The sequence below is a fragment of the Drosophila santomea genome, unplaced genomic scaffold (genome assembly GCF_016746245.2).
Source record: "Drosophila santomea strain STO CAGO 1482 unplaced genomic scaffold, Prin_Dsan_1.1 Segkk83_quiver_pilon_scaf, whole genome shotgun sequence".
In the NCBI taxonomy this organism is placed as follows: domain Eukaryota; kingdom Metazoa; phylum Arthropoda; class Insecta; order Diptera; family Drosophilidae; genus Drosophila; species Drosophila santomea.
Window position 1 is genome coordinate 472,615 of NW_025319019.1, and position 25,602 is coordinate 498,216.

The window sequence follows — 25,602 nt, forward strand, 5'->3', positions numbered from 1 at the left end:
GCCGAAAGAATTAGTTCATAACTGACCTCTGGTGAAAACTTATCAAATAAAGATAATAAAAGGAAAATGTTTTTTTTTTCATTAAATCAATCACCAAAAAAGTTTAATATATAGACAAAACATGTTGCGAGCCTTTTTGACAGAAATTACAACGAATTTGTTTTTGAACAATCCCGAACATTGTTTTCAGAGCCTGTTTAACAGGGTTAATTTTCAAATTTCGAAAAGATTTTTGTTCATCGACAACGAAAAACCCTCTCGAGTAGGAAAATTTGTCTCGAGTAATGAAATTTGTTCAATTTAGATTAAAAATTTGTCAAATGTGCCAAATGTACGATGTCCACGTCGATATGACTTACAAGATCCTTAAAAAATTGGTTAAATAACAAAGTTTACTTGTGTAAAAAGGTGTTTTTTTTTATTACTTAAGGCATCACCCTAAATAAATATTATATAGATTTGAAAAAAGTGCAAAAACACCTTGTTACGGGCTTTTAAGCTACTTGCCCCTTAAAACATTTTAGTTTAAACAAGCGTGATCCACATTGTCGATATCCTCGACTATTACAAAAATTTACATTAATATATAATATATAGAAATATAAATATTTTGGAATGTCGATATTGGAAAGAAATTAACAAAATAGTAAATGTTTACGTGGAAACGTATTAAAACAAATTAGAATCTGCCTATCAATTTTTGTTTAGCTTTTCTAGTTCCCTAGATCACAGATTTTATATGGATGGCCGGACACACATACACATGGCCAGACAATCAGTTGATTATTTAATTTACAAACTTTTTAATATGTTAAAACTGAAATCGGAACAAAATTTCCTTCTTAATTCTTGAACCGTACTTTTAATATGAAAAAGTGTCAATCATGCAATGAATATTTTGTTAAAAGTGTCCTTGGAATTTTCGCTGAGGTAAGGTATGTACTAACATATTTTTGCAGGATGGTTTAACTTAATATTAAAAGTAATTAATAAATTATACAACTATAGAGTAGTTTTGAATTTGTTTATTCAATTCTTGACATGAAAATAAAATACACCAGATTGGCTGTGTTCACAAACACATTTAAGTTTAATAGAAAATATGTTTTAACAGGCAATTTATGTAAACAGGCAGCTTATTTCTATAACATCGCTTTTAGCCCCAATAAAACCATTTCTAAGGAAGAGTAAGTGAAGGAAAGAAATATTTTAAGTACGTAGTTTACGAGGCAACTTTTAAGGTACATACAATTATGAAGATAATATATAGGGCAATAAATTAAATATATATTTATATACATATGTATATGTATATATTAACACACCGTTCTGGGAAAGCTATTTTGTGAAATTTCAAAGTTGTTTTTTACAAGTTTAAAGATAAATATATTTAGGAAAAGAATACATAAGGCAATAAATGCATTGATATATATATTCATATACTCCTTCGGAAAGCTATTTGGTATAAAAAATGGGAAAGGTGAAAATAATTTTTGAACGTAATCAATGGTTTAAAGCTTTTTAATACAACAAATGATTTTTAATAATATATATAACTGCTCTATATAAATGTGGCCTGCATTTTCTGTTCAGGGCTTACTGTGCCTGCTTTCGAATTTATCATCTAGCTGTGGCAAAAGGGGCATGGAAGCTGCTGCCGTATCTTTGTCATCGTGTTCTCCACTGTGAAGGTCCTCTACTTCAGAACCTATGTTTTCTGAGACATTGCCCGCATGCTTTAAGTTTTTTAATTTCGTGCCGTCTTGAATAGCTTCGTCGACACTATTATATACCAAATCGGGAGAGCTGTTCATATTTGTTGGAGAACAATTTACACTTCGATTAGGTATAGATAGACGTCTCGTACTTTGATTTGATGCAAGGCAAAAAGGCTTTTCATCTTCTGTTATAGAGTGCAATAGACGTTCCACTTCGTCATCGAATGTCTCACTGGAAAATGTCCCAGATTTTCGACTTTTTTCTAACAATGTAGCTTTCTTTGCAGTTAGATACAAAACCCTTTTAATTGTTATATAAATCACATCCGATATGGCACGAACTGAGTAATCAGGTACAAAAGATTGGCGTATTTTTGAGTCCATATTTAAAGACTGCAGAGAACCCATTTGTGTTGGAGAGTCTAGAAAAAAAAGATTTAATGAGAATTGGTTTGTAATTTGATATTAATAAAATAGGGCAGATCGCTATAGTCGAGTTCCATTGAATCGAAATACGAGAATGATGGGCTCATAAAAACAGAATGCGAATTCTCTATCATGTAATAAGGTGACGGCTCATTTTTTATTAGCTTAACACAATTTTTGTTAAGTTTTAAACTTTAAGCATGTGGGCTTTAATATACGAAAGATCGGCTAGATTCTCGAGAAGGTAGACGCAATATAGGACAGTGTGAAGAAACGAGAAAATATATTAATATTAGTAAGATCTATTTATGTGTTAAAAAAGTTAGTAATGATCGCTCTAAGAATAACACGTATCACGGCACCAGTGCAATTCCAAATGGCAAGAAATATCTTTAACTGTTAACATCCCATTTTTGTAATGCGCGCCTTAGTGTGAACAAGATAAACAATGATATCGATAAGCGATAGAATAAAGTAGATTTTAAGAGAAAGAAGATCCTAAGAAATCAAGTTTTCTTACGAAAAATATACGATTTACACAGTCAAATGTTTTACTAGTGTCAGTGTAAACGACATCTGGAAGTCAGCCCCGCGCACTCGAGAAAATTATTAAGCTTATTCATCAGCTGTTTTGGGCGGTTTGTGAACGTTGGAATGGGACTAACAAAAAAATTAAAATATAAAAAAACATTTTTTAAAAGTTTGGGCGTGACAGTTTTGGGCGGGTTGTGGGCGCTGCAACATTTGGAAACAAACTTACACTGCATGTTTGTCTCTAGAACCTGAATTCCTAATTTTTCCAGCTTTTATAGTTCCTGAGATCGAGGCGCTCATACGGACATGGCCATCCTGATTAAGAATATATATACCTTATATGGTCGAAAACTTAACGGGGGTATGATTTGGCTTTGCAAATTTAACGGCTCGGAAGACGTAAAAACATTCGAATGTACAAACAATTTAGGAGACTTAACTTATATAAGTAAACAAAAAATATAAAAGAAAAAATTGATAAGGTCAGTATTTATTTCAGTCGAATAATGAGGGATTTCAAAACAAAAGCAATGCAATGATACAGAAAGTCAACAAGTGGTCACGGCATTGCTGATTTTTTTGGACTGCTACTTAAAAGTTACCAAACGGAAACTTAGCCATCGTGAAATATATACAGCCAATAAGACAAAAGTTAACTACTGTATTAAACACAGATGACAAAATAAAATTGGAAAATAAACAAAGAGCTCCGCAAAAATTAAAGGCCGAGAAGACAATAAACGCATTGATTAAAAAAATTGTTAAGCTAGTTGGGAAAGATATCTTTTACATAATTCCACTCTCAAAAGGAACTATAAGCGAAACTGCAAATCAAAACGGAAGATCACTTCCGAATAGTGACCAAAAAGTTAAATGGTTAAAGAAGAAACTATAAAACAGCATCAAAGCCTTGCAAGCTATCCTGAAAGGTAAAGAATCTAATGTGACCCCCGGTAACGAACTGATTCTATTGGTCTGCTCGCTACCAAATACGTGCGGCTAGCTCAGTAGATTTCGTGTGTTCGTCCCCCAAAATTTATATTAAAAACGTGATCATCCTGTTACCAGTAACAACATTTGCCGTTTTCGTTTCTTGGGTATTTATTCTGGCCTAGCTTTATAATATAATGTGATTATCGCACGGCAGATAACGGCTGCGATCCCCAAGGCAATCGCCTGGTGGAACGGCAACACACCAACACCACTCTATGACCATAGTATTTCTGTAGTGTGACCCGTCATGTGTTGCTAGTTCCGATATTTTCGCCCACCGATTGAACTTTGCCGGCAAGTTGGATTATAAAAAAAACGTTTTATCCTGGTTAATCCTGGACTTTCTTCCCTGCTGTCTTATTTAGCGTGCCTTGCGGTACTTCTGTAACGCCCCTCCCCTTTCCACGGGAGCATGTGGGTTTCTTGGTCTGGTGAGTGCATTGCTTCTCCGTGCCCCGCTTACTTGTGGCATGCCCCCGTTGACTCCGGCTTTGGCCTGACGCTGAAACGGTCGCCTCTGTTGCTTGTATTTGGGATACGTTGAGTGTGCCTGAGCCTGCCGTTAGTTGGGGAATCCTGATGTCCGCGTGAAAGAAACAGTATTCCGGCTTGCTCGCTGCATGTCCCCGTTGACTCTCGTCTTGGCATGACGCTGTCGTGTTGCGTCCGTTCTCGGGTCCTGCCATTTCTCCATACCGACAGTGGTGGTCTACCCTTTCCCCGGTGGTGGGGCTGTTGACTCTGGCGGTGGCCAGAAGCATAAACAGTCGTCTTCAGGCATGTTCGTGGGACGCAGTATTCCGGTTTGCTCGCGGCATGTCTTCATCATGGCTGAAATGATTGGCACCGTCCATTCTTGGGTACAATTGGCTCTACTGCATGCATTCCCTGTTTTCTCCCGACGGATCCACATCCACGTTCTCGACATCATTCTCCTCCAGATCCAGGTGCTCTCTACTGGTTTCGCCGCACATTTTCGAGGATCTCTTTCATCTTCTCAGCGTTTCCTTCCGGCGACTCTGATGGCCTTCCTGTATCTAGCGTTTCTCTGTCATATAGCGCGTTCGGGTGAGTAGCCCGTAGATTCCGATACACTGGAATTCACAGCCAGCATAATTTCGGGCCATCTTTCATCCCAATTTCTCTGGTTCTGTCCGGCAATTTGTGGTATCATTGTGGTATCGGCTGCTTTATCCCCATGTCGTTCCGGCTCGTAAACTGCAAGCCGTTGTTCATAAGCACCACTTTCGGTACTCCAAATCGTGCGACTATGCGTTTCTCTCAGTCCTCGCATTTCCGAACGTATGCCCTTGCGTCTCTCTGCATTCCTTGCCAGTAGTAACGGGCTGCAAGCCGCGCAATTGTCTTACGAATGCCCACATGGCCGGCTGCTGGGGAGTCGTGGTTATCGCGCAGGACTGTTTCTCTCAGCTGCCGCGGAACACATAGCTTCCAGGTCACTACATCTTTGTTCCCCGCTCTATGCGGAATCTGCCTGTTAAGGGTGCTACCCTCCCATACGTAGTCTGGGAACTTTTGAGGATGCGCTTTTGTCTTCTCTCGCATTTCCGTGATCCAGCTGCACTCTGTTTTGGCCTTTGTGTCCTGTTTTCTCGCAGCATCTCTGGATCTGCTGACACCGATTCTGGCAGTGGCTGCCTCGATAACGCATCTGCTACTACATTCTGCTGGCCTTTCCTATATGTGACCTCGAAGTCATACTGCTGTAGTTCAAACGCCCATCTGGTAATTCTTCCCGAAGGGCTTTCTATGTTTTTCAGCCACTTCAGCCATATGATCCGTCACTCCCTTAATGTGGTAGCCCTCCAGGTACGGCTTTAGCTTCCGAATAGCCCACTCGGCTCTCTTTAGGGTCCGGCTGGAGTATGAAATGACCTTTTTACCATCTTCTGTGCCCTGTGTGAGGATCGCGCCAATCCCGTAGTCACTGGCGTCCGTTTGCAGAGTGAACATTTTTCGAAATCGGGGCACGCCAAGACTGGGTCGGTAACTAATCTGACTTTTACCTCCTCGAAGGCTTGCTGGTGTTCCTGTGACCATCTCCACTTGGTACTCTTGCGGAGGAGGTCGTTGAGTGGCCTTACAATGCGCGCGAAGTCAGGCACGAAACGTCGGTACCAAGATGCGACTCCAAGGTATTGAGTTCGTGCTCCTGGCTCCTTGGCTTGTGACGCGGTGCCCTATGTACAGTAGTTGTTGCTTGAAGAATTTTCATTTCTCTGGGTTTATTCTTAGGTTCGCGTTCTTCAAACGGCGGAACACTTCCCTGAGGTTTCTTATGTGTTTCTTTAGGGTGCGGCCAATCACGATGAATGGCCAATCGCGTTTATCTGCCTGATGTCCACGCATAGTCTCCATTTACCCGTTTTCTTCTTCACCATGACTATGGGCTGTACGGGCTCCTTGAATGTTCTATTAGTCTCATTTCCAGAAGTTCATCCACTTTTGCATTAATCTCCCCTTGAACTTTTGGATTCTTGGGGTAGTATCTTTGCTTAATCGGTTTGTCATCTTTCATGGTTATCATGTGCTCGGCTATACTAGATGTTCCGGTCATAGAGTGAAATTCCGCGAGCTCTTTTTCCAGGAATTTATCTATGTCATCCTCTTCGCCGTCCTTTTGGACTTACCGACAACTTTTCCTCGAGCCATCCGTTGTGTCTGCGTCTGGCCGGAATCCGGATTTCATGACCGGCGCACCTGATCTCGGCCCGACTTGCGTGAGGAAATTCCACCCAGCACCAACGCATCCACTATTCCTGGTAATATCAGCAGGCTCATGCTGAGTCGCCTGTTGCCGAACTCCACACCAATTTCGAGCTTTGCCTTGATTTCGCCGCACCTTCCATCTGCCAACCTAAACTACCGTCGTATCCACGCTTGTCCGCCAGCTCTTCGCTTATGAAGCTTGCTGATGCCCCGGTGTCGATCGTGGCCTTGTACGTGTCCCCACTGATCGTTACCGCTGCATACAAATGCTGCTCCTTCTCGATTAAATTTCCAGTAAGTTTGGAGAGGCGGCAACTTGCGATCCCGGCTCGCCTCTCTGCGGCTGGGATCGCTGCCCACTTCCCGCTCTCTGACAGCATTCCGTACTTCGGATTCCTATTTTCCCGCACATCCAGCAGAACAGCAGCCTCTGGTTTCTGCAGCCTCTTGCCCAATGATCATGTCCACCGCACCTACGACAAGCTTCTGCGGATTGGCAACAGAAGTTGGGTTCTGACCCGAGATGCCCCCAAGTGTGTTTTGTCGCCTGGACTGAACCGGGGTATATTGCGCCCACTGTTCCTGGGTCTGTGTACCTAGATCGCCTGCGTCCTCACACCTTCTACACGTGACGTGTGTTGCGGCCGCGGGCCTGTTGCGGCTGAAATTATGTTCCTCCGCGAAGGCTTCCCATTCCGTTTCCCTTTTCCGTACCCCAGGGGTCTTATTAGGGTCTGCATCTCGACCATGTAGTCCTTAAATGCTCCACTAAACCCTTGCTTCCTTTGCCTCACCTTGTCCGCGAGTTTCGTAAAGTACCCCCTGGGCAGGAAGTATGTTTTGAAACTATCTATGAATTCGGCCCAAGTCCTCCAGTGTTTGTTATTGGATATGTAACACTTTAGAGCTTTTCCCTGCATTTATTCCGGCATTGCTTGGGGAATCATGTTCAGGTCCAAGCCGTACGTGTTTTGCGGACGACTCCACCTGTTCCAGGAATTCGAGGGGCTTTTCTTCTCCGTCAAAGCGAAAAAACCATTCCCTGACTTGTTTTAGCACTTTTGTGTAATTCGGCTGGTTGGGCCTGGGTCTTTCTGGACTTGGCCTCCTTTCCCTACTCGTCTCTCTCCGTTGACCTTACCGCTGCATCTCCTCCTTCAGCCTTGCTATGAAGTCTTTACCCTCGGGATTTGTCAGCTTTACGCTTGGACCCAATTCTGTCCAGATTGCTGCTAACTTTGGGTCGTTTTCCGTCTCTGCGTAGTACACCGCCAGTGCCTTTCGTATGTCCTCTGTACTTCCGGACAGTGATATGCACAACCTCTGTGCGATATATGCGAAATCCTCTTTTTTGAGACGGTAGATCCAACTTCTACCCATACTGCACTTTCTTTTGCGTATACTGCCGGGATAATCACGCTTTTGGGCGCCAGATGTAACGAAGTGATTATTGGTCTGTTCGTTACGGAACACGTGCGGCTAGGTCTGACAACGGACACACCAGGCAATCGCCGGGTTCACATACGTAGTCTCCGACACAGTCGACCGCGTTGACTTGTTGCGTAACTGGCAACGGCATACCCTCCTCATGCCATCTTCATCTGCATTTGTGAGGAGTTTTAACTCCTCATACCCCTCTGAAATTACATATGCACATAGAGTAATATGAGTCCAAAGACGACAAGGTTGAGCTAGAACTAGATACCAACTATTAAAGAAAAACGAAGTTTACTTTGAATTACATGAAGTATGGACATTCTAGGACAGTCTGCGTACGTTGTGGATACGGCTACAAATCCGAACCGTGCTCTGCTAACAATGAAGCCCCGGTAATAAAAAAGTATGAAGAAAATCATTCAGCAAACTTCAGAGGCTAATCTGTCTGCAAGGAGCTGAAAAGTCGAATCCAACGAGCAATAACGGCTTACACCTAAAACTTACAGGATACTTAGTTTAGTTCGCAAGCCACACTTTTACTTCGCAAAAGCAGCCATTTCGTCATTAGTCAACGCCCTAAACCAAAACAACTTATACAAAATGAAAACAAGAGAGAACGCTAAAGTCGAGTTCCCCGACTATCTGATACCCGTTACTCAGCTAGTGAAAGTGCGAAGGAGGACAGTTTTTGGCGGTTTGTGGGCGTTCGAGTGGGCGTGGCAAAAAGTTTTTTGGCAAATCGATAGAAATTTACAAGACCAATTCAAAAATGAAAAAATATCAAATTATTTTTCAAAAGTGTGGGAGTGGCAGCTTTGGGCGGTTTGTTGGCGTTAGAGTGGGCGTGGCAAAAAGTTTTTTGACAAATCGATAGAAATTTACAAGATACAATGATAAAATATCAAAACATTTTTCAAAAGTGTGGGCGTGGCAGTTTTGGGCGGTTTGTGGGCGTTAGAGTGGGAGTGGCAAAAAGTTTTTTTGGCAAATCGATAGAAATTTACAAGACAATTAATACAAAAATGAAAAAATATCAAAACATTTTTCAAAAGTCAGGGCGTGGCAGCTTTGGGCGGTTTGTGGACGTTAGAGGGCGTGGCAACATGAATCGAAAAACTTGCGCTGCTGAAGTCAAAATAAAATATGTGTAACTGCAGATATTGGGAAAATCTGTTCGCAGATGCAGATAAACGAAAACGAACAGAGCACCCAGCGGTTTTTGTAGCGAAATGGAGACATAAGTCAACCGATTAGATAAATTATGTTAAGAATGTAAACGCAGAAGACTTTAAAGATCGATTTCCAAGGGCAATGCAACAGTACGTTGACGACCTTGTCATGAGTTTTACATCTGAAGAAGAGGAAATCAAGATTTGTCAAAAGGTCGTAAAGGTACAGAAGGAGGATTTAAGCTGCGTAATTTCTCCTCGAACTCGGATAAATTGCAGAATAACATGAACAATCATAAAGTAAAAAAAACTCACAAACATCTCCAAAGTCAGCTCGCAAGCGAGAAGGTCTTATGCATGTGAAAATATACCGTCAGAGCTGAATACAAAGTGGAAACGTTGGTTGGCTGAAATACACAATATGCACAAGGTTCCCCGAAATTACTCTCCTATTTAAGCTGCTGCGACCAATTGGATGTGCATATATTCGTCGTCGCGAGTCCAGCAGCATTTCCAGCGGTTGCTTATTTGCGCATATTTGTCATGAGAAAAATACGCCTAGCCCCGAAGAAACTGTTGTCTATTCCTAAACTGGAGCTTCAAGCTGCAATCCTTGTCAATCGATTAAATCGCTTACTACAGGAAAATTAAAAACTCCCAATTAAGGAAAACATTTTTTGGAGCGACAAGACAAGAATGTTCAAACTGTTATGTATACCATCCCATCTCATACCAGCTGGGGTAACTCTTGAAGCAGTCATCAAGAAATTCTCAGTGGTTTGGAATGGGTAGCCTTCACCCCTGAAATCGGCTGTAACAGGTAGAAGAAACAGGACCAATTAACGAGTCGATCTGTTCATCTTTACGTCCGCCCGTCTGCACGTCCATATGAAAGTTGAAAATATACATGCAGTTTCCAGACATATGAAATAATTTTTATACTATTTCATTTTTTTTTAGTCTTGTAAATTTCTATTGATTTGCTAAAAAACTTTTTTCTCTCTCATCCTAACGCATACAAACGGTCTATTGATATGTCAATTGTTTAACTTTCTCGTTCACACTCCCAATAGCTGAGTAACGGGTATCTCTATTCGGGACCTCGCCTATAGCGTTCTCCATTGTTGTTTTTTAAATAAAAGATGGCACACTGAAGCCATAGACAGACATTGTAAACTTATGTCTAGGACAAGAACAATAAGATTTACAAAGCAAGTCCCCTGTAAGTGCTTCCTAACAATTCCTCAGCCAAATATTTCTTGTTGGACTTAATTTTTCTCGTTAAAAAATTAATAACTTATATATTTATTATTAGTGTCTCTTTGTCTTCAATGTTCAATTGGTATTGTCTAGCTATAAAAGACCAATTTCTTGAGATATTAAAAATGGTTATGGATAATTTTATACAAGAAAAAAATTTTTTTTTTTACATTAACAATGTTTTTCTTACCAATAACTACATTTGGGACCAACGCCTGTGTTCCGAAATAAGTAAAAGGCCCGCTTTCAAACATAAGCGCTTCCTTGCCAATTGTAACTTCTACACGACCTTCCAGTATAAGTACAAAAAAGTCGACAGCTTTTCCTTGTGTGAAAATATAAAGGCTTGGATCATCTTTACTCTTTCCCTTTGTTTTTATGTTGTGAAACACGTCTTGATTAAGTAACCTCCGCAAAATGAGTTCAGAAATAACATCTTTTTTAAAAGCATCGACAGCTAAAAGTTAAAACATTAAACAATAAATATATGATAAAGTTAAATATATATTACCAGTGCTAAGGTACTGGAAAGTAGCCAGTGTTAATTGAGGGGATATCCGAACAGTTTGCACTTCACGACGTTCGGCAAACGCTGAAAAGTCCGCTTTTTTGTATCTGTTTCTTCTGGTTTTTGTACGGTTGTCAACAAAAACATCGGTTTCGTCAACAATTTCAGCTTGAATCAGTTCTTCAATTACATCTTCCAGAGTAACTAACCCGACAGTTTCATAAAAAGGATCACCATCACCTTCATTATTTACGCGGTGCACAAAAGCAATGTGACCAATTGTTCCTTCTTTAAATTGATTAAACATAATATCCAAGGTATAATCTTCAAATACGAAATGAACAGGATTTTGGTAGAATTCGCAAAGCGTTTTTAAAGGAGTGTTATCATCAGTATCAACAAATGCCAAATCTTTAATATAAAGTAAAGTAACAATGTTTTTTCTATCACCATCGTATACCGGAATACGAGAATAACCAGAATTCATAATTTCTGACACTGTTTCAAAATCAAGTAGCGCATCCAATGACAGCATAAATGCATCATTTATATGCGTCATTACGTCAGCAACAGTTTTCTTACGCAATTCGAGAGCTCCGGATATTATGTTTACCTCATTTTTGTCAAGATCATTTACATCGTTTGTAACCTACATTTAAAATATTTATTAATGATTAAAAAATATTTACAAATAAAACATAATTTTTACTCACACGGACAAGTTCTTTTAAACGTTCTCGGTTGTAAACATTACCAATTTCTTCGCCTAATAATTTATCAAGAATACGAGAAACTGGATAAGATAGTGGGGCTGTTATAGCCATTACGGTTTTGGTTACTAAAATGGTCTTAGCTCCAATTGCCAATCCATGTCTTGAACACACTGCCTGTAATTAAAAAAAAAATTGTAGTGGAAAAACAGCCGAGTTTCCCGATTATTAAAAGCCCGTTGCTCAGCTCAAGTTAGTTCGAGTAATCGGCCAATTTTTGTGTTTCGCTAGACTGAATGGGGCTCTTTAGAGTGGGCGTAACAGTTTTTGTTGGTTTGTGAGTGTTACAGTGGTCGTGGCTAAAATGGGATATATTGGTCAATACCAACAACTTATAAACAATATTAAAATAAAAAAAAAAGGTAACAGAATCTGCATGCCCAATATCAACCTTCCAAAGATCCCGACTTTCATACGGATAGGAGGTGTATGGGCGAACGTACAGTTGCGAAAAAAAATAGAAGCAGCACCATAACGTATTTATTCTCGATCAAATAAATGAAAGTTGCGGTATAGATAGTACGAAATACTGATTTTTCCCCATCCAAAAAATTTTGAATTGTCCATACCTTTATTTTTTATAATTTATTGGAGCCGAAAACAAAACAAGAGAGAACGCTATAGTCGGTTTCCCCGACTATCTGATACCCGTTACTCAGATAGTGGAAGTGCGAAGGAGTCTTCAACACTGACAGTTTTTGGCGGTTTGTGGGCGTTAGAGTGGGCGTGGCAAAAAGTTTTTTGGCAAATCGATAAAAATTTACAATACCAATACAAAAATGAAAAAATATCAAAACATTTTTTAAAAGTGTAGGCGTGGCAGTTTTGGGCGTTAGAGTGGGCGTGGCAACATGAATCTAAAAACTTGCGCTGCGTCTATGTCTCTGAAGTCTGTATGCTTAATCTCAACTTTCTAGCTTTTGTAGTTCCTGAGACAGACAGATGGACGGACAGACGGACATGGCCAAATCAACTCGGCTATTGATCCTGATCAAGAATATATATACTTTATATGGTCAGAAAAGCTTCCTTCTGCCTGTTTCATACTTTTCAACAAATCTAGTATACCCTTTTACTCTACGAATAACGGGTATAAGTAGCACCACTATCGATTTTTTCAAATGCTCAATACTTATCGGCGGTTTGTTTTGGTGAAGAGCACGCGCTTATAAATCTCAACATTTGTATTCCAATTTCCAACATTATTTTTGAAACATACCTTAAAAAAAATTATGAAAATGGGACGAAGAAATCATTGCATTTCAGATAAACGTGACATGTTCAAAAAACCAATTTCTGAAGGAAAATCATACAGAAATATTGGTCGAATCCTTCAATGCTCTAACATAATGATACGAAATGCAATCACGTACAACCCGAAACACGTGGGAAAAAATAATCGCCAATCTCTTCAAAAGGCTAATGCGCGAGAATACTATTAACCAGACTTTAAACCCAAGTACACCAGCAGGAAGCCAAGGATTAGTTCCAAAATAATTCTGTTCCTGTTTTGGATTTGCCTGCACAGTCCCCAGGCCGTAGTCCCATCAAAAATTCTTGGCCAGCAGGGGCCAGTGCAACCGCAAAGCAAAATGGAATCTATGATGTTCACCATGCAACAAAGTATGATGGAACTTATGTCATTCATGAAAACAACCATGCAAACCCTTGTTCAGAACCAGAACATGGTAATTCAGTTGCTTGTAGCACAACAGTCCAAATAATAAATGACTAACCTACGTATATCCATGTGGAATGCCAACGGCATTTCACGGCATAAACTTGAAATAACTCAATTTCTAAACGTAAATCACATCGACGCCATGCTGCTGGTTGAAACGCACCTCACAGGGAGATATAACTTCCATATAAGAGGTTATACCTTTTACCGTACAGATCATCCGGATGGCAAGGCCCACGGCGGAACGGGCATCTTAATCAGAGAACGCATCAAACACCACTTTCATCAAAGGTTTGCAACAAATTACCTGCAAGCGACGTCCATAAAAGTGATCTCAGGAAACGGCAACCTTTGCATTGCCGCTGTCTACTGCCCACCTCGATTTAATATCTCTGAAGGTCAATTCATGGACTTCTACAACACTCTGGGGGATCGCTTCATAGCCGCAGGAGACTACAACGCCAAACACACGCACTGGGGATCACGCCTCGTGACTCCCAAGGGAAGGCAACTGTATAATGCACTTATAAAGGTGAGCAATAAACTGGACTACGTTTCTCCTGGTAGCCCCACATATTGGCCTGCAGACCCAAAAAAGATCCCAGATCTAATTGATTTCGCGGTGACAAAAAACATCCCACGCAATCTAATAAGCGCCATAGCACTACCGGATCTCTCATCTGACCACTCGCCTTTGTTGATAAGCCTTCTTCAAAGCCCAGAAATTGCGGACAATTGCACAACACTAACTGGATGAAATACAGAAAGTATGTGAGTTCCCACATCGAGCTAACTCCCCAACTAAATATCGAAGCGGACATCGACTGCTCCACCGCCGCACTGGAAGAGGTACTCGTCACAGCAGCCAGGATCTCAACCCCTAAACGGAAGGATGGGGAATTTAAGAAGTTCAAAACCAACCGGCAAATTGAACAGCTGGTTCTGGAAAAGAGGCGTCTGCGACGAGCTTGGCAAACCAGCAGATCGCCATGCTCAAAGCAAAGACTTACTGAAGCCACCCGCAATCTTAGCCGGGCCCTGAAGCAAGAAGCTGAAAATGAACAACTTAAATATATTGGAAAACTCTCGCCAACTAGTACAAAGCATCCATTGTGGAGGGCTCACCCAAATCTAAGCTCTCCAATTCAAACCGTCACCCCTATAAGGAATTCTTCAGGGTGCTGGGCCCGCAGCGACAAAGATAGAGCCGAATCATTTGCCTTACATCTCAGAGGCGTCTTCCAGCCGAACCCCGCAGCAGATGATTATGTTCCTCCGCAAATCCACCTCGAAACTGAATCCACGCCAACTACATTTCAGCCGAACGAGATCACAAAAGTCATCAGGGAGCTAAAACCAAAAAAGGCTCCAGGCGGTGACCTAATAACCACAAAAATGATAATGGAACTTCCGTACTGTGCTATTAAGGTCATCTGTAAACTCTTCAATGGAATCATAAGTCTCGGCTATTATCCAAGGAAATGGAAAAAATCAATTATTATAATGATACCGAAGCCTGGAAAAGATCACACGATTCCGTCATCTTACAGACCAATAAGTTTATTATCATGCCTGTCCAAATTATTCGAAAAATGCCTTCTAACGCGCATAATACCATATATGGGAGCCCACAACATTATCCCAGCCCATCAATTCGGCTTCAGAGAAAAACACGGAACAATAGAACAAGTAAACAGAATAACATCAGAAATTCGCACAGCCTTCGAACACAGGGAATATTGCAGCGCGATATTTCTCGACGTATCTCAAGCATTCGACCGCGTCTGGCTCAAAGGTCTCATGCATAAAATTAAAACACACTTGCCCGGGTACACTCATAAACTTCTTGAATCCTACCTCTACAATAGAGCCTTCGCAGTAAGATATAACACAACAATTTCCGACAGCTACACTATCGAAGCTGGGGTCCCACAAGGTAGCGCACTTGGGCCAACTTTATTCGTCCTTTACACAGCAGATATTACCACGAGCGACCGACTAACAACATCCACCTTCGCCGACGACACTGCGATCCTTAGCCGCTCCAGATGCCCAGTCCGTGCAACAACCCAACTCGCCAACCACCTCGTGGTAGTCGAAAAGTGGCTATCTGACTGGCGTATTAAAATAAACGAACAAAAGTGTAAACACATAACGTTTACCCTCAACAGACAAACTTGCCCTCCGCTCTGTATGAATAGCACGCAGATCCCCCAAGCTAATGAAGTAACGTATCTGGGCATCCACCTCGATAGACGTCTAACATGGCGCAGACATATCAAATCCAAGAATCTGCACCTAAAACTGAAAGCCAGCAGCCTCCACTGGATTATAAACTCACGATCGCCCTTGTGTCTGGACTACAAGGTCCTGCTCTACAACTCCACTCTTAAGCCAATCTGGACGTATGGCTCCCAGCTGTGGGGGAACGCGAGCAGAACCAACATAGACATCATACAGCGAGCCCAATCAAAGATCCTGCGAACTATCACTGGGGCACCATGGTATATTCGTAACCAAAACATCCACAGGGACCTCGGCATTCTCGCAGTAAAAGATGAAATAGACAAGCAAAAAGCGTCCTACAATGAAAAACTCTCTGTCCACCCAAATCCTCTAGCAAGGGTCTTGACTCGGGTCTCCAGCCGAACCCGCCTACAACGATCAGACCTTCCAACCCAGCCATAACTTGTCAGGGCCACTGTCTCAGTCTACATGACTCCTAATTAGGTTATAGTATAAGATTTGATACACTTATTGTTAGTCTCGTAAATGAGAAGATTCAATAAATAAAAGCAAAGCATTAAAAAAAAAAAAAAAAAAAAAAAAGATATAAGAAAAGCAGTTGCAGCTTCAAAGCCAATTAACAACGGATAACTTTGGGCCATAATTAAGGATGCCTGGAGCAAAATATCCCTAAAACGGTGCCAGGACCTGGTGCTATTTTTTTTCGCCTAATTTTGTCGTTCTTAACAAATTTTTTTATTTAGGATATAACAATAGAACAATTGTAGTTATTTTTCAGTAAAAAGTGAATTGTTTAACCTTTCTAAAAAGGTATTTCAGCTCCTTTTAAACCCTAAATTGTAGGAGGCTTATTCAAAGTTTTACTGGGCAAGTGGTGCAATTTTATTTTTCGCAGCTGTACATACAATATACATAAAAATATAATTATATTTAAAACTATATAAAAAAATGTAAGATAATTATACGTTATACGTAACTGAGTAAGTTACTTAGGTCTCAATCTTTAGTATATATGTATATCATAGAAATGATAAAATCGTTGTATTAATTTTTATGTATGTTCTGATCATTTTTATAATTTTATTTATTTTATGTGATCAGAAATTTAAGAAAACTCACCTGTGGAGTAATTTCACCGAAAAGTACGATGGCCAATGTGGAAAATATAACAGCGAAGAGTCCAGAAGTTAAACCATCCAGCAGAATGGTAAAGGTTGAGTTAACCAACACATTACCCAGGAGGATACTGCACAAAAGATAATTACCTTGATCACGAACAGGTGCAATCTTTGATGCATATTTTTTTTCTTTTTCAGTACCAGTGTTCCGCAAAATCTAAAGTTTTCAGTTATTAAAACATTTTATTATATATTCCGCTTTTACCTTTAATTCTGTGCGGTCCATCGACATTAAACCCAAGTTAAGACCTGAAAACAAAGCCGAAAAGCCCAAGCATGTTACGATGATGATTATGGCCAACCAAACAGGTATCAACGGTTCTAATGTTATTATTTTCAAAAAATCGGAGTTTCCTTGATGTTCCAAAGGTGTCGTCGTTGCAGCTCTGCTGTGCTAAAAAAAAAACACACTTTTAAGCTTTGTGCCGTGCACATTATCAAAGAGACCTTAAGGCTTAAATGTATATTTTAGATTTGATGAATGGTATGTAACAGGACCAAGATAGCGTTTCCAACACCATACAGTATATATATTATTAATTAGTACAACCAGTCGAGTAGATCTGACCATGCCCGTCTGTCTGTCTCTACGTCTGTATGAACGTAGAGATTTCAGGAACTATAAAAGTTTGTTTCAGTACGTTGTAATTCCCACTCTAACGCCCATAAGCGGCCAACAACTGCCACAACCACACTTTTGTAATTTGTTGTGTTATATTTTCATTTCTTTATTAGTCTTGTAAATTTGGCTGTGCCAAAAAACTTTTTGCGATGTCCACTTTAACGCCTATAAGAAAAAATGAGGAGAGACTTTTGTCATATCATATTTTCGGGAATACAAATGTTGAGCGCAACGGTTTTCGCTAACTATCTAACGGATCCTGGGAAACAATTTTTGCTTCTTACACATACCTGATCGGTTGTAAATGAACCTTACTTTAAAATATCAAAGAATTAGAAACTGAAATATATAGGCCTTGCTGATTTTTACAATCTTACTATGTCGGCAAGGAATTGTTCACATTTTTCCTGCTTATGTATTTATTTATTTATACGTTGTAGACAAAAGTTTTAAACTTATGCAACAACAGATATCGATTATAGCTGCTGGCGCTTATAGCCGGAATTTAAAAATATTTACTTAATATTTTTAACAATATTTACAATTATTTACAATAAATATACAGTGATTAACAATTGGAGGATTACGGAAATTTGTTATTTGTGTTACGAAAGAATGTTTACAGGAGATGGAATATGTTTGCTTTTTTTTATAAATTTAAGTAAATGCTGGAGATTTTTTGGTGTGGTTTAAGATATCTGTAAGTTTTAAATTCGAATTGCTGGATCTATGATTTTGAAGATGTCCTAGATATAGTCCTATAATTTTTAGATCTCTTCTGGGTATATCACAGGTTTTACCGTGTTTGGTATAATCAGTTATGTTTTTGTTATTTAGGGTTATCGATTGGTACCAGGGAGATGAATTTTTAATGTAATTGGTTTGGTTTTGACATTAATAATGTTTGTCTTTATGTATCTATTTTTATCGGTGTGGTTAAAGTTTGGGATAGTTATTAAGGAGCGAGTTGTTGCTTCTTTGGCTGCGGTGTCTGCGTATTCATTGCTTTTGATGCCGATGTGACTGGGGACCCTTAGAATTTTTATTTTGGTCCTTGATTTGTAAGAATTGTTTATTATAGGTACTCTACTGTATGCCACACATTACTAAGGTTTCGTCAGTTCTTCGTTTCCTAGCAAACGTAAATATAAAAATGAGTACATTTTGCAAACAATTGACAAAGTACTGGGAGCTTTGAACACACTTGAGATAGTTCGATCCAATAAATATTATTTCGAAATTTTGGACACCGAAATGTGGTTGCTTATGGTATGTATATTAAAATTGTGAAGCCAGTCAGGGATCCATCTCTAATTCAGCATTAATACTATGGTTGAACGTTCGAAAATAAATCATTCAAGTTTCTCAATCGAAACTAGAAAAGGTTTTCAAAGTACTATGATCCTCAGTGTATTTGGTAAGGTTTGTCTTCGAAGTCGGGGGACCTTATGCTCTGCCTCTGTCAAGTCCGTCCACTATGTGGTAGATTCCACATAGCGCGGTAACGGAACTTTTATCTTATAACAGCGTCGGATTGTCAAAATAATTAACGTAACAATTAATTGAATTTCGGATGCCTCTACAAAATTATTATTTTTTAATAAAATAGGATTCCTATTTAAAATCTGATGATATAAAAATTAACATTAAAATTTCATATGCATGAAAAGTTAGCAAATCTAAATGCTAAGCGGTATGTTTTTGTGAGGTTTTTTCGGAAGTTAATAGAGGAATAACAACGGGAAATTAGATTCCGTCTGAGTCTTGGAACAGGTCTGTAAAAGTCAAAGTTTGGAAGTGGAAATTTTAACAATGCTCTTATTTGGTATAATGCAGTTTTCTTTAAAATATATATTATATATGTATACATTTAAATATATATATTTACTGCGTTGTTTTAAAGACTTCGACTTGTCGGATCGTTTCCTTTCTTGTTATCAATTAATTTATCGAATAACTCAATTGCAGATAAGGTCGTCCAAATTTAATAAATTTCAAACCGATTGTTTAAAAATTGTAGTGCCCCGCTTTGGAACGCTTTATGATAAAATATGAAGAAGATACGTTTTTATTTAAGTTAGTTTTATGGAATATAGAAGTGCCGGCGAAGCTAAGATATACAACTGTATTTTGGCATGTTCCTATTTGTAAGGGTCAGCTTATTCCATTTTTTATGGTAGATAGGAATATATTAATAAAAAATATAAAAGTCCCGTTAGTTTTTCAAGTATTTCCTGTTCTTCGCATTCTTGAGTAAATTCACCTTTAGTTGGTTCATTGGAATAACACCCGTCACATTTTCTTTAACGAAAAGCCCAAAAATAATACATTTTGTGAAAAGTGAAAATAAAATGTTATTGTGATCCCCGGGAGATGGAAAAAAATTCTACACTTTAAAACGGGGGAAAAGCCATTAAATGAGTATAGAAGCCCGAATGGTGTCAAACGCAAAACCACAGATATAGAGGATAGACGCATAAGAAGGATTCGCAATTGCGGAAAACGAGAATTTATTTAAAGCAGGGTCTAGAGCATGTGGAAGAACTACGGATGATCGTCTATCTAGAAGGGTTCGTGGGATCGAGCTATGCCTCGAAGAATTTTCTGTCGGAATTTGAGGAGCGTTATATGGACGCCTATTGCGCCATTGCAAATTTTCCGGTGAATGTGTAAACTGGCAAGACTAATATGACGCCTTCACAAGCCTCATACACAACAACAAGAATCTGAGTAATATGCAACGATTCACATTCTTAAAGAGGGCCAGTAGGGCGCGATAATGACATCCGACAAATTCAAGTCACGGAGACAAATTACGCCGTGGTTTGGGGACTGATAATTAAAAGGTACAATAATCTTCGTCTCGTTTTTTAGCACCACATGAACGCTAACTATGCGCCGCCCAAGCTGCAAAAGGAAAATACAAAATTAATACAGTCTATGTTTGCCTGACTGCATTCCGACGCGTTCAAGCTTCAGACGCGCAGCACTGGTTGGCGCATTACGTAGCATAGCAGTTGCGTAAGGAGACCCATAACGTTTGGGAGCACCATCAAGGGAGCGGTGCCACCGTTCCTAGGAGCGCTCAAGACGACCGGATAGAGCATGTTACCACATCGATGGCGTCCATATCCTGCGTCGTTGCGCAACCCTTCTTGCTTTGGAGAAAGGAGATAGTGAGCAGGAAAAAATTATGCATCAATTGCTTGAGCAAATCGCAAGTTTTTGGGCGTTGCCATCATTTGGTATAGAATTTCCCAGTATTGACTCAACCAATCCTCGAACCGTGCACAGCCGCATCCGAGAAGGTCTTCAGCGCCGCCGCTTAGTGCACCCGCAGCAAGGAACGGAGGACCAGAACGCATCTTGCAGATGCTATTCGGCAACTTCGTCGAATGTCCCTTTGAGGAATGTGCTTCTCGCCCCTGCTCGTATCGTCGAACGAAATCCTGTCAACGGCCTACACGCAGTCAATGCTCTAATCAATCTAGGATCTGAGGCAACCATAGTATCGGAATACATCGTTCAGTCCCTGCACCTGAAGCGGTCTGCCACCCGAGCAGGGTTGGGTCCTGGGGTGGATCCTTGGGGCGGCCGTCGTTGCAAGTACTAAGTAAATTTCGAAATCTGTAGTATTATTAACACAAATTTCTTTTTAGGGGTTGATTCAGCTTATGTTCTCAATTCGGTTACTTTCTGCCTGCCAGGTCTTAGCTCTACGCCACAGTATTAGGATATTTGAGGGCTCTCATAGGCAGAAACCCACTAGGCACGATCGATAGGCACGGCCATTTAGGAGTGGACATGCTGGCGCATGTTGCCCGACAACAGGATCGGATTGCCCGACGAGCCCATACTTCGTTTCTGTGAGGCCGAGTCGGTTCCAGACCGCCCTACAGCAACAGACGAGGACCTCTGGTAAAAGCAGTTTAATAAGGAATACATCCACGAATAGGCGCGTAGCATCTTCTGTACTTTCACATGACACTGTCTTTGAGAAGGATCCTCAGTCGACTAAACAGCGAATCGTCTTCGATGCCTTATCTTTGTCCAGCAACGAAGCGAATATTGTCCGCTCGATTGCAAGAGATCATCAGTGCAGTCGAACACTGACAACTTTCTTAGGATCCACAATATAAGTATTCAGCGGTGTATTTATTATTCACCTGGATACATAACTTCAACTTAGCTTTACGAGTTCTGTGACGAGTCTTCCACATCCTATGCGTCTACGACTTTCCTAGGACTCGAGCATGAGGGCAGAACGTGCTACACCTCGCTGTTGGCTGCAAAATGAAAGGTTACTCCTACGAAACCTCTCATACCTAGAACGGAGCTGAGTGGTGCAGTACCGGCCATCAAGTTGGTGAATTGACTAACCACGGAAAAGTAGATAGAAAACCTTCCCATCCAGACTATTGGACGGATGATACAATATTTCTGCATTGGCTGCACGGGGACGTCAATAGATGGAAGACTTTCGTCGCTATAAGGGTCACCTTTATTATAGATCACTCTTCACCGTCTCAATGGAGACATGTTGGTACTAGCAAAAATCTAGCAGACTGTGCGACAAGAGCTAAACATTGTGCTGAAGAACTTCGATCCCGGAGTGGCTTACACGCAGTCAAGGTGACTGGCCTTTGACGGAGATCAGATAAGTCGACATGAATGATGCCGCACTAGAGGCAAAGGCGGAACAGGCACGCGTTCACCACACAGTCTCAGTGCCATCGCTTCTGGAGCGATTTTCTAGTTTCTGCCAGGTGGTACGAGTCATAGCATATATAATTCGGTTCAAAACCAATGCTATCGGCAAAGAAAAGAGGTGCACCGGTCCTCTAAGCATTGTACTGCTAGTATTATGTTACTCGCACGTTTAAACCTTTACTTTGCACTTCGATTTTATTATTTTTTTACAAAAAAAGGATACAGAATCGAATGTTGAGGAAATGTTTTAATAAGAATTGAGTTAAAAAAGTTAGAATTGTTTGCATTAAGAGCTGCAGAGTATCAAGATTAGAGATAATAGGATAAAGTTATAGTCAGAACATTATTCTCTGTAATTATTCTCAAACTCATCGTTAGATCAAGATTAGAGGTAAGTAGTTTCTAGTTAATCTGCTTGGAACAGAGAAGTTTACCCAACTTACCAAGTCGGTGCTATCAACTTCACCGCGAATAAGCTTACAATAAAAGACTGTTCCAAGTATTGTTCTACGGTTAGCTGGGAAAGGTAAATTAATTAACATTAGTCTACTGAAGTAAGGAAGAAATATAAGGTTTGCATCCCAGTTTAGGCGCCGTAGAGCAATCAGTAAGAGGATTTTTTTGAACCGATTCAATGCGGTCCGAGTAAACTACGTATTGTGGACTCAAAACTAGTGATCCATACTCAAGAATCGGACGGTCAAGCCAAATGAATAAGGATGATCAAATTTTTTTGACCACCTTTTTACAAAACCAGGCACACTCCTGGCCTTATTGATAATGGACGAAATATGGTCTACAAATTTTAGTTAAGGGTCTATAAAACCACCAAGATTATTAACCCGTGTTATTCTGTCCAAAGAGCACCCACTTAGAGTAGGTTATCACGGCATCATATTATATATACGTATATTACTTATATAAATGTTTACTTATATAGTTATAGGGCTAAAAAGACTAGGGTAAATTAAAAAAATGGTAAACGTAAACAAAAAAAGGTTTAACTTAATTTTTTACTTCTAATTCCTGATTTTCCAAATTGAATATAATTCCAAGAAATAAAGGCACTTTACAAGAGGCCACAATATACAAAACTTAAGACACGAATCATAAATTTTGACCATTTGACAATTTTGAAAATTTATCTGCACGTAAATTCTTCACTTTGTGGATCTGCGTCTTGAAATTTTTTTAATTTAAGAACTGCTAAAAATACTTACATCTGTGCAATAATGGAATTGGAAATGAAGATTTTTATTTTATTTTATTACATATAATCAATAACAGTACAATTTTGCAGAAATCCCAAAAGTTCTGTCACCACTCATTTCAAAGGACCCGTTGGGAATGGATCACGGCTGGATTTTTTTTTTAAGTTTTAGGACCATCTCCCGAAGCCTTTGTGACATTGTCAGCATAGTTAAGCGTGAAAGGTATATCTTCAAATATATAAAGCACCAATCGAATTGGATAAAACAGAGTTGACACATTAAGTTTCCAGTTTAATGTACGTCTTTGCATTGAATATTTCTTAATTTTAAGTAATCATAATTAGTGAAATAAGTTATTTGGTTTTTTGCCAGCTTTGTCTTATTTCCAGCATTAAATTCTTCCCGAAACGTTTATGATTTTAATCGGCTTAGATATGATTTTAAATAATAATAGAATTTTTCTACTGTTAATCATATTCAAAGATGAAATGGTTTTCGTCTAGCATCTAATGTCTATGGGCTAGCGTTTGCAATTAGAAGGGCTTAACATTTAATTTTAAGCAAAAGACAGCATCGGTACCGTGGGAGTTTAAGCCTTCGCCGTCGCCACAAACCGCTGCTTCAACGGTATTCTCAAGAGTATAATATTATCTGCCGGGGTATGTATAAAAACCCCCTCCAAAGCTATGTTTGTCCGTCGTGTATCTTACGATATCTCTTAACACAAGCGATCGTTCTACAAAACTATTACCGCTAGTGAGCTACTAGAACTTAGTTACCAATACGAAATCAATGATATGATGCTTTCTTCAGTTTATCAGCACTTTGACCTTACAATGATTTACGGTTAAGACATTGTTTCCACTCATTGTGTTTCTTATTACATATATGAATATAGCATATACGAATATGCTAGTACGAACCGCTGGTCCGGTGTCCAGATCATTTCTATAGCATCTGCATGCCTAATCTCAACTCTCTAGCTTCTATAGTTTCTGAGATCTCGACGTTCATACTGACAGACGGACTTGGCCAGATCGACTCGGCTATTGATCCTGATTGGGAACATATAAACTTTATATGGTCGGAAACGGCTTCATCTACATGTTATGTACTTCAATGAATCTAGTATACCCGTTACTCGTAAAGTAAACGGATTTGTTTATGGCTTTTATATATAAAATTTGTGTATATATCAAATGTTGTGTGCTTCCAAAACAAATGTCATCTAGTAATAAAGCCTGAGCAGACAAAAATTATTTGCTGACTGTGCGTTAAGATGGTACACACTAAGTACGCTAGTTTTTGCGGCCGACCAAGTGATGACCTAAGGCCCATGTTCTAAAATACTGTTGTTATGCTTGCCTTGGGGTTACCAACGAGATAAAAACGATTATACGTTAAACTAAAGGTTGCTTGAAGAAATGATCAGTAGTTTTGGCGTGGCTAAGGATAGTTTTCGTCGAGCTTATGATCTCTTTTCCGCGCTAGATTCGCAGTTTAATAGCCTTAAGCTATAAGAGGAACGACCCGCAGCCTCCGGCAAGTGATCAACAGGACCCGACAGCTGATCAACTGTCGATTGCTGCCAGTCCCCAAATGTTGCTAGGAGCGGCAGTTAAAAAGGATTAGGAGCAACCCGATAAATCCGCTGTGGAGGGACTTTTGCTTGCGATTGCTTGAGATTCCGATGTGGCTGTTTCGGTTTCACAACCAGGAATCTCTGGTCCTGTCCTAATTTGTTTATCACCAATAGGGAATATTTTTAAGTCCAGGTTTTATACAAAATGAAAAAATACTTGTTATCAATCTATATTTTTTTAAAAATTTAAGTGCTCGGCTAAATTTTACCTTTCTCAATGCTCAGTGTTAAAAAACTATTTAAACTGTCGTTGGATTCGGTTCGCACAGGATCATTAATGCAAATTCAATGCAAGCTATTACAGAGGAATCTTTAAATTGCCGGCTATCCATTTTTTTTTTTTAAAATGTTATAACTCCTCATTTGCAGCACCTTTGTAGGTAAATAATTTCACAATGTCAGCACGCTTTTATAAAACGCAGATTAACAACCATTAACCTTTTTGAGCTAACCTTATTCGTAATACAGGGTTTCTAAAAAACATTTTTACAGCAGCACAGAAGCTGCGTGTCCATCTAACCTCGCGCTTTCTCTCCTTTGTCCTCTCGCGCCTGCACCTTTGCGTTCTGCTGTTCGCTCTGGAATGAAGTCAACAGGCTGCAATTTATAATAGAGTGGAACGTTTAGCGGACTACTTATCAACTTATCTGCAATAACTTCGTTTGATGAGTCCGTTCTTCATATGAGGTTGGAGCTGATCGATGAGCATCACCAAACATTCAGAAAAATTCTCGTTATGCTCGAAAATTATTAATTGATATTAATA

At 39.7% G+C, this 25,602-nt stretch overlaps 1 protein-coding gene across 4 annotated transcripts in view; it reads right to left on the reverse strand.

The window, feature by feature from the left end:
* Window positions 1–1,010: 1,010 nt before the first annotated feature.
* Window positions 1,011–25,602, reverse strand: part of LOC120457846 (unextended protein) — a 37,958-nt gene continuing 13,366 nt past the window's right edge. For 3 of the 4 annotated variants that reach the window (XM_039645364.2, XM_039645363.2, XM_039645366.2), the window contains 6 exons: window positions 16,857–17,045; window positions 16,593–16,808; window positions 11,489–11,662; window positions 10,779–11,424; window positions 10,458–10,724; window positions 1,011–2,140 (listed from right to left, as the gene is read on the reverse strand). In XM_039645364.2, coding sequence (XP_039501298.1) covers window positions 1,590–2,140; window positions 10,458–10,724; window positions 10,779–11,424; window positions 11,489–11,662; window positions 16,593–16,808; window positions 16,857–17,045 — 2,043 coding nt within the window. In that variant the 3' untranslated portion in view covers window positions 1,011–1,589. The remainder of the gene's footprint in view (window positions 2,141–10,457; window positions 10,725–10,778; window positions 11,425–11,488; window positions 11,663–16,592; window positions 16,809–16,856; window positions 17,046–25,602) is intronic. The other variant, XM_039645365.2, reaches the window with a different exon arrangement.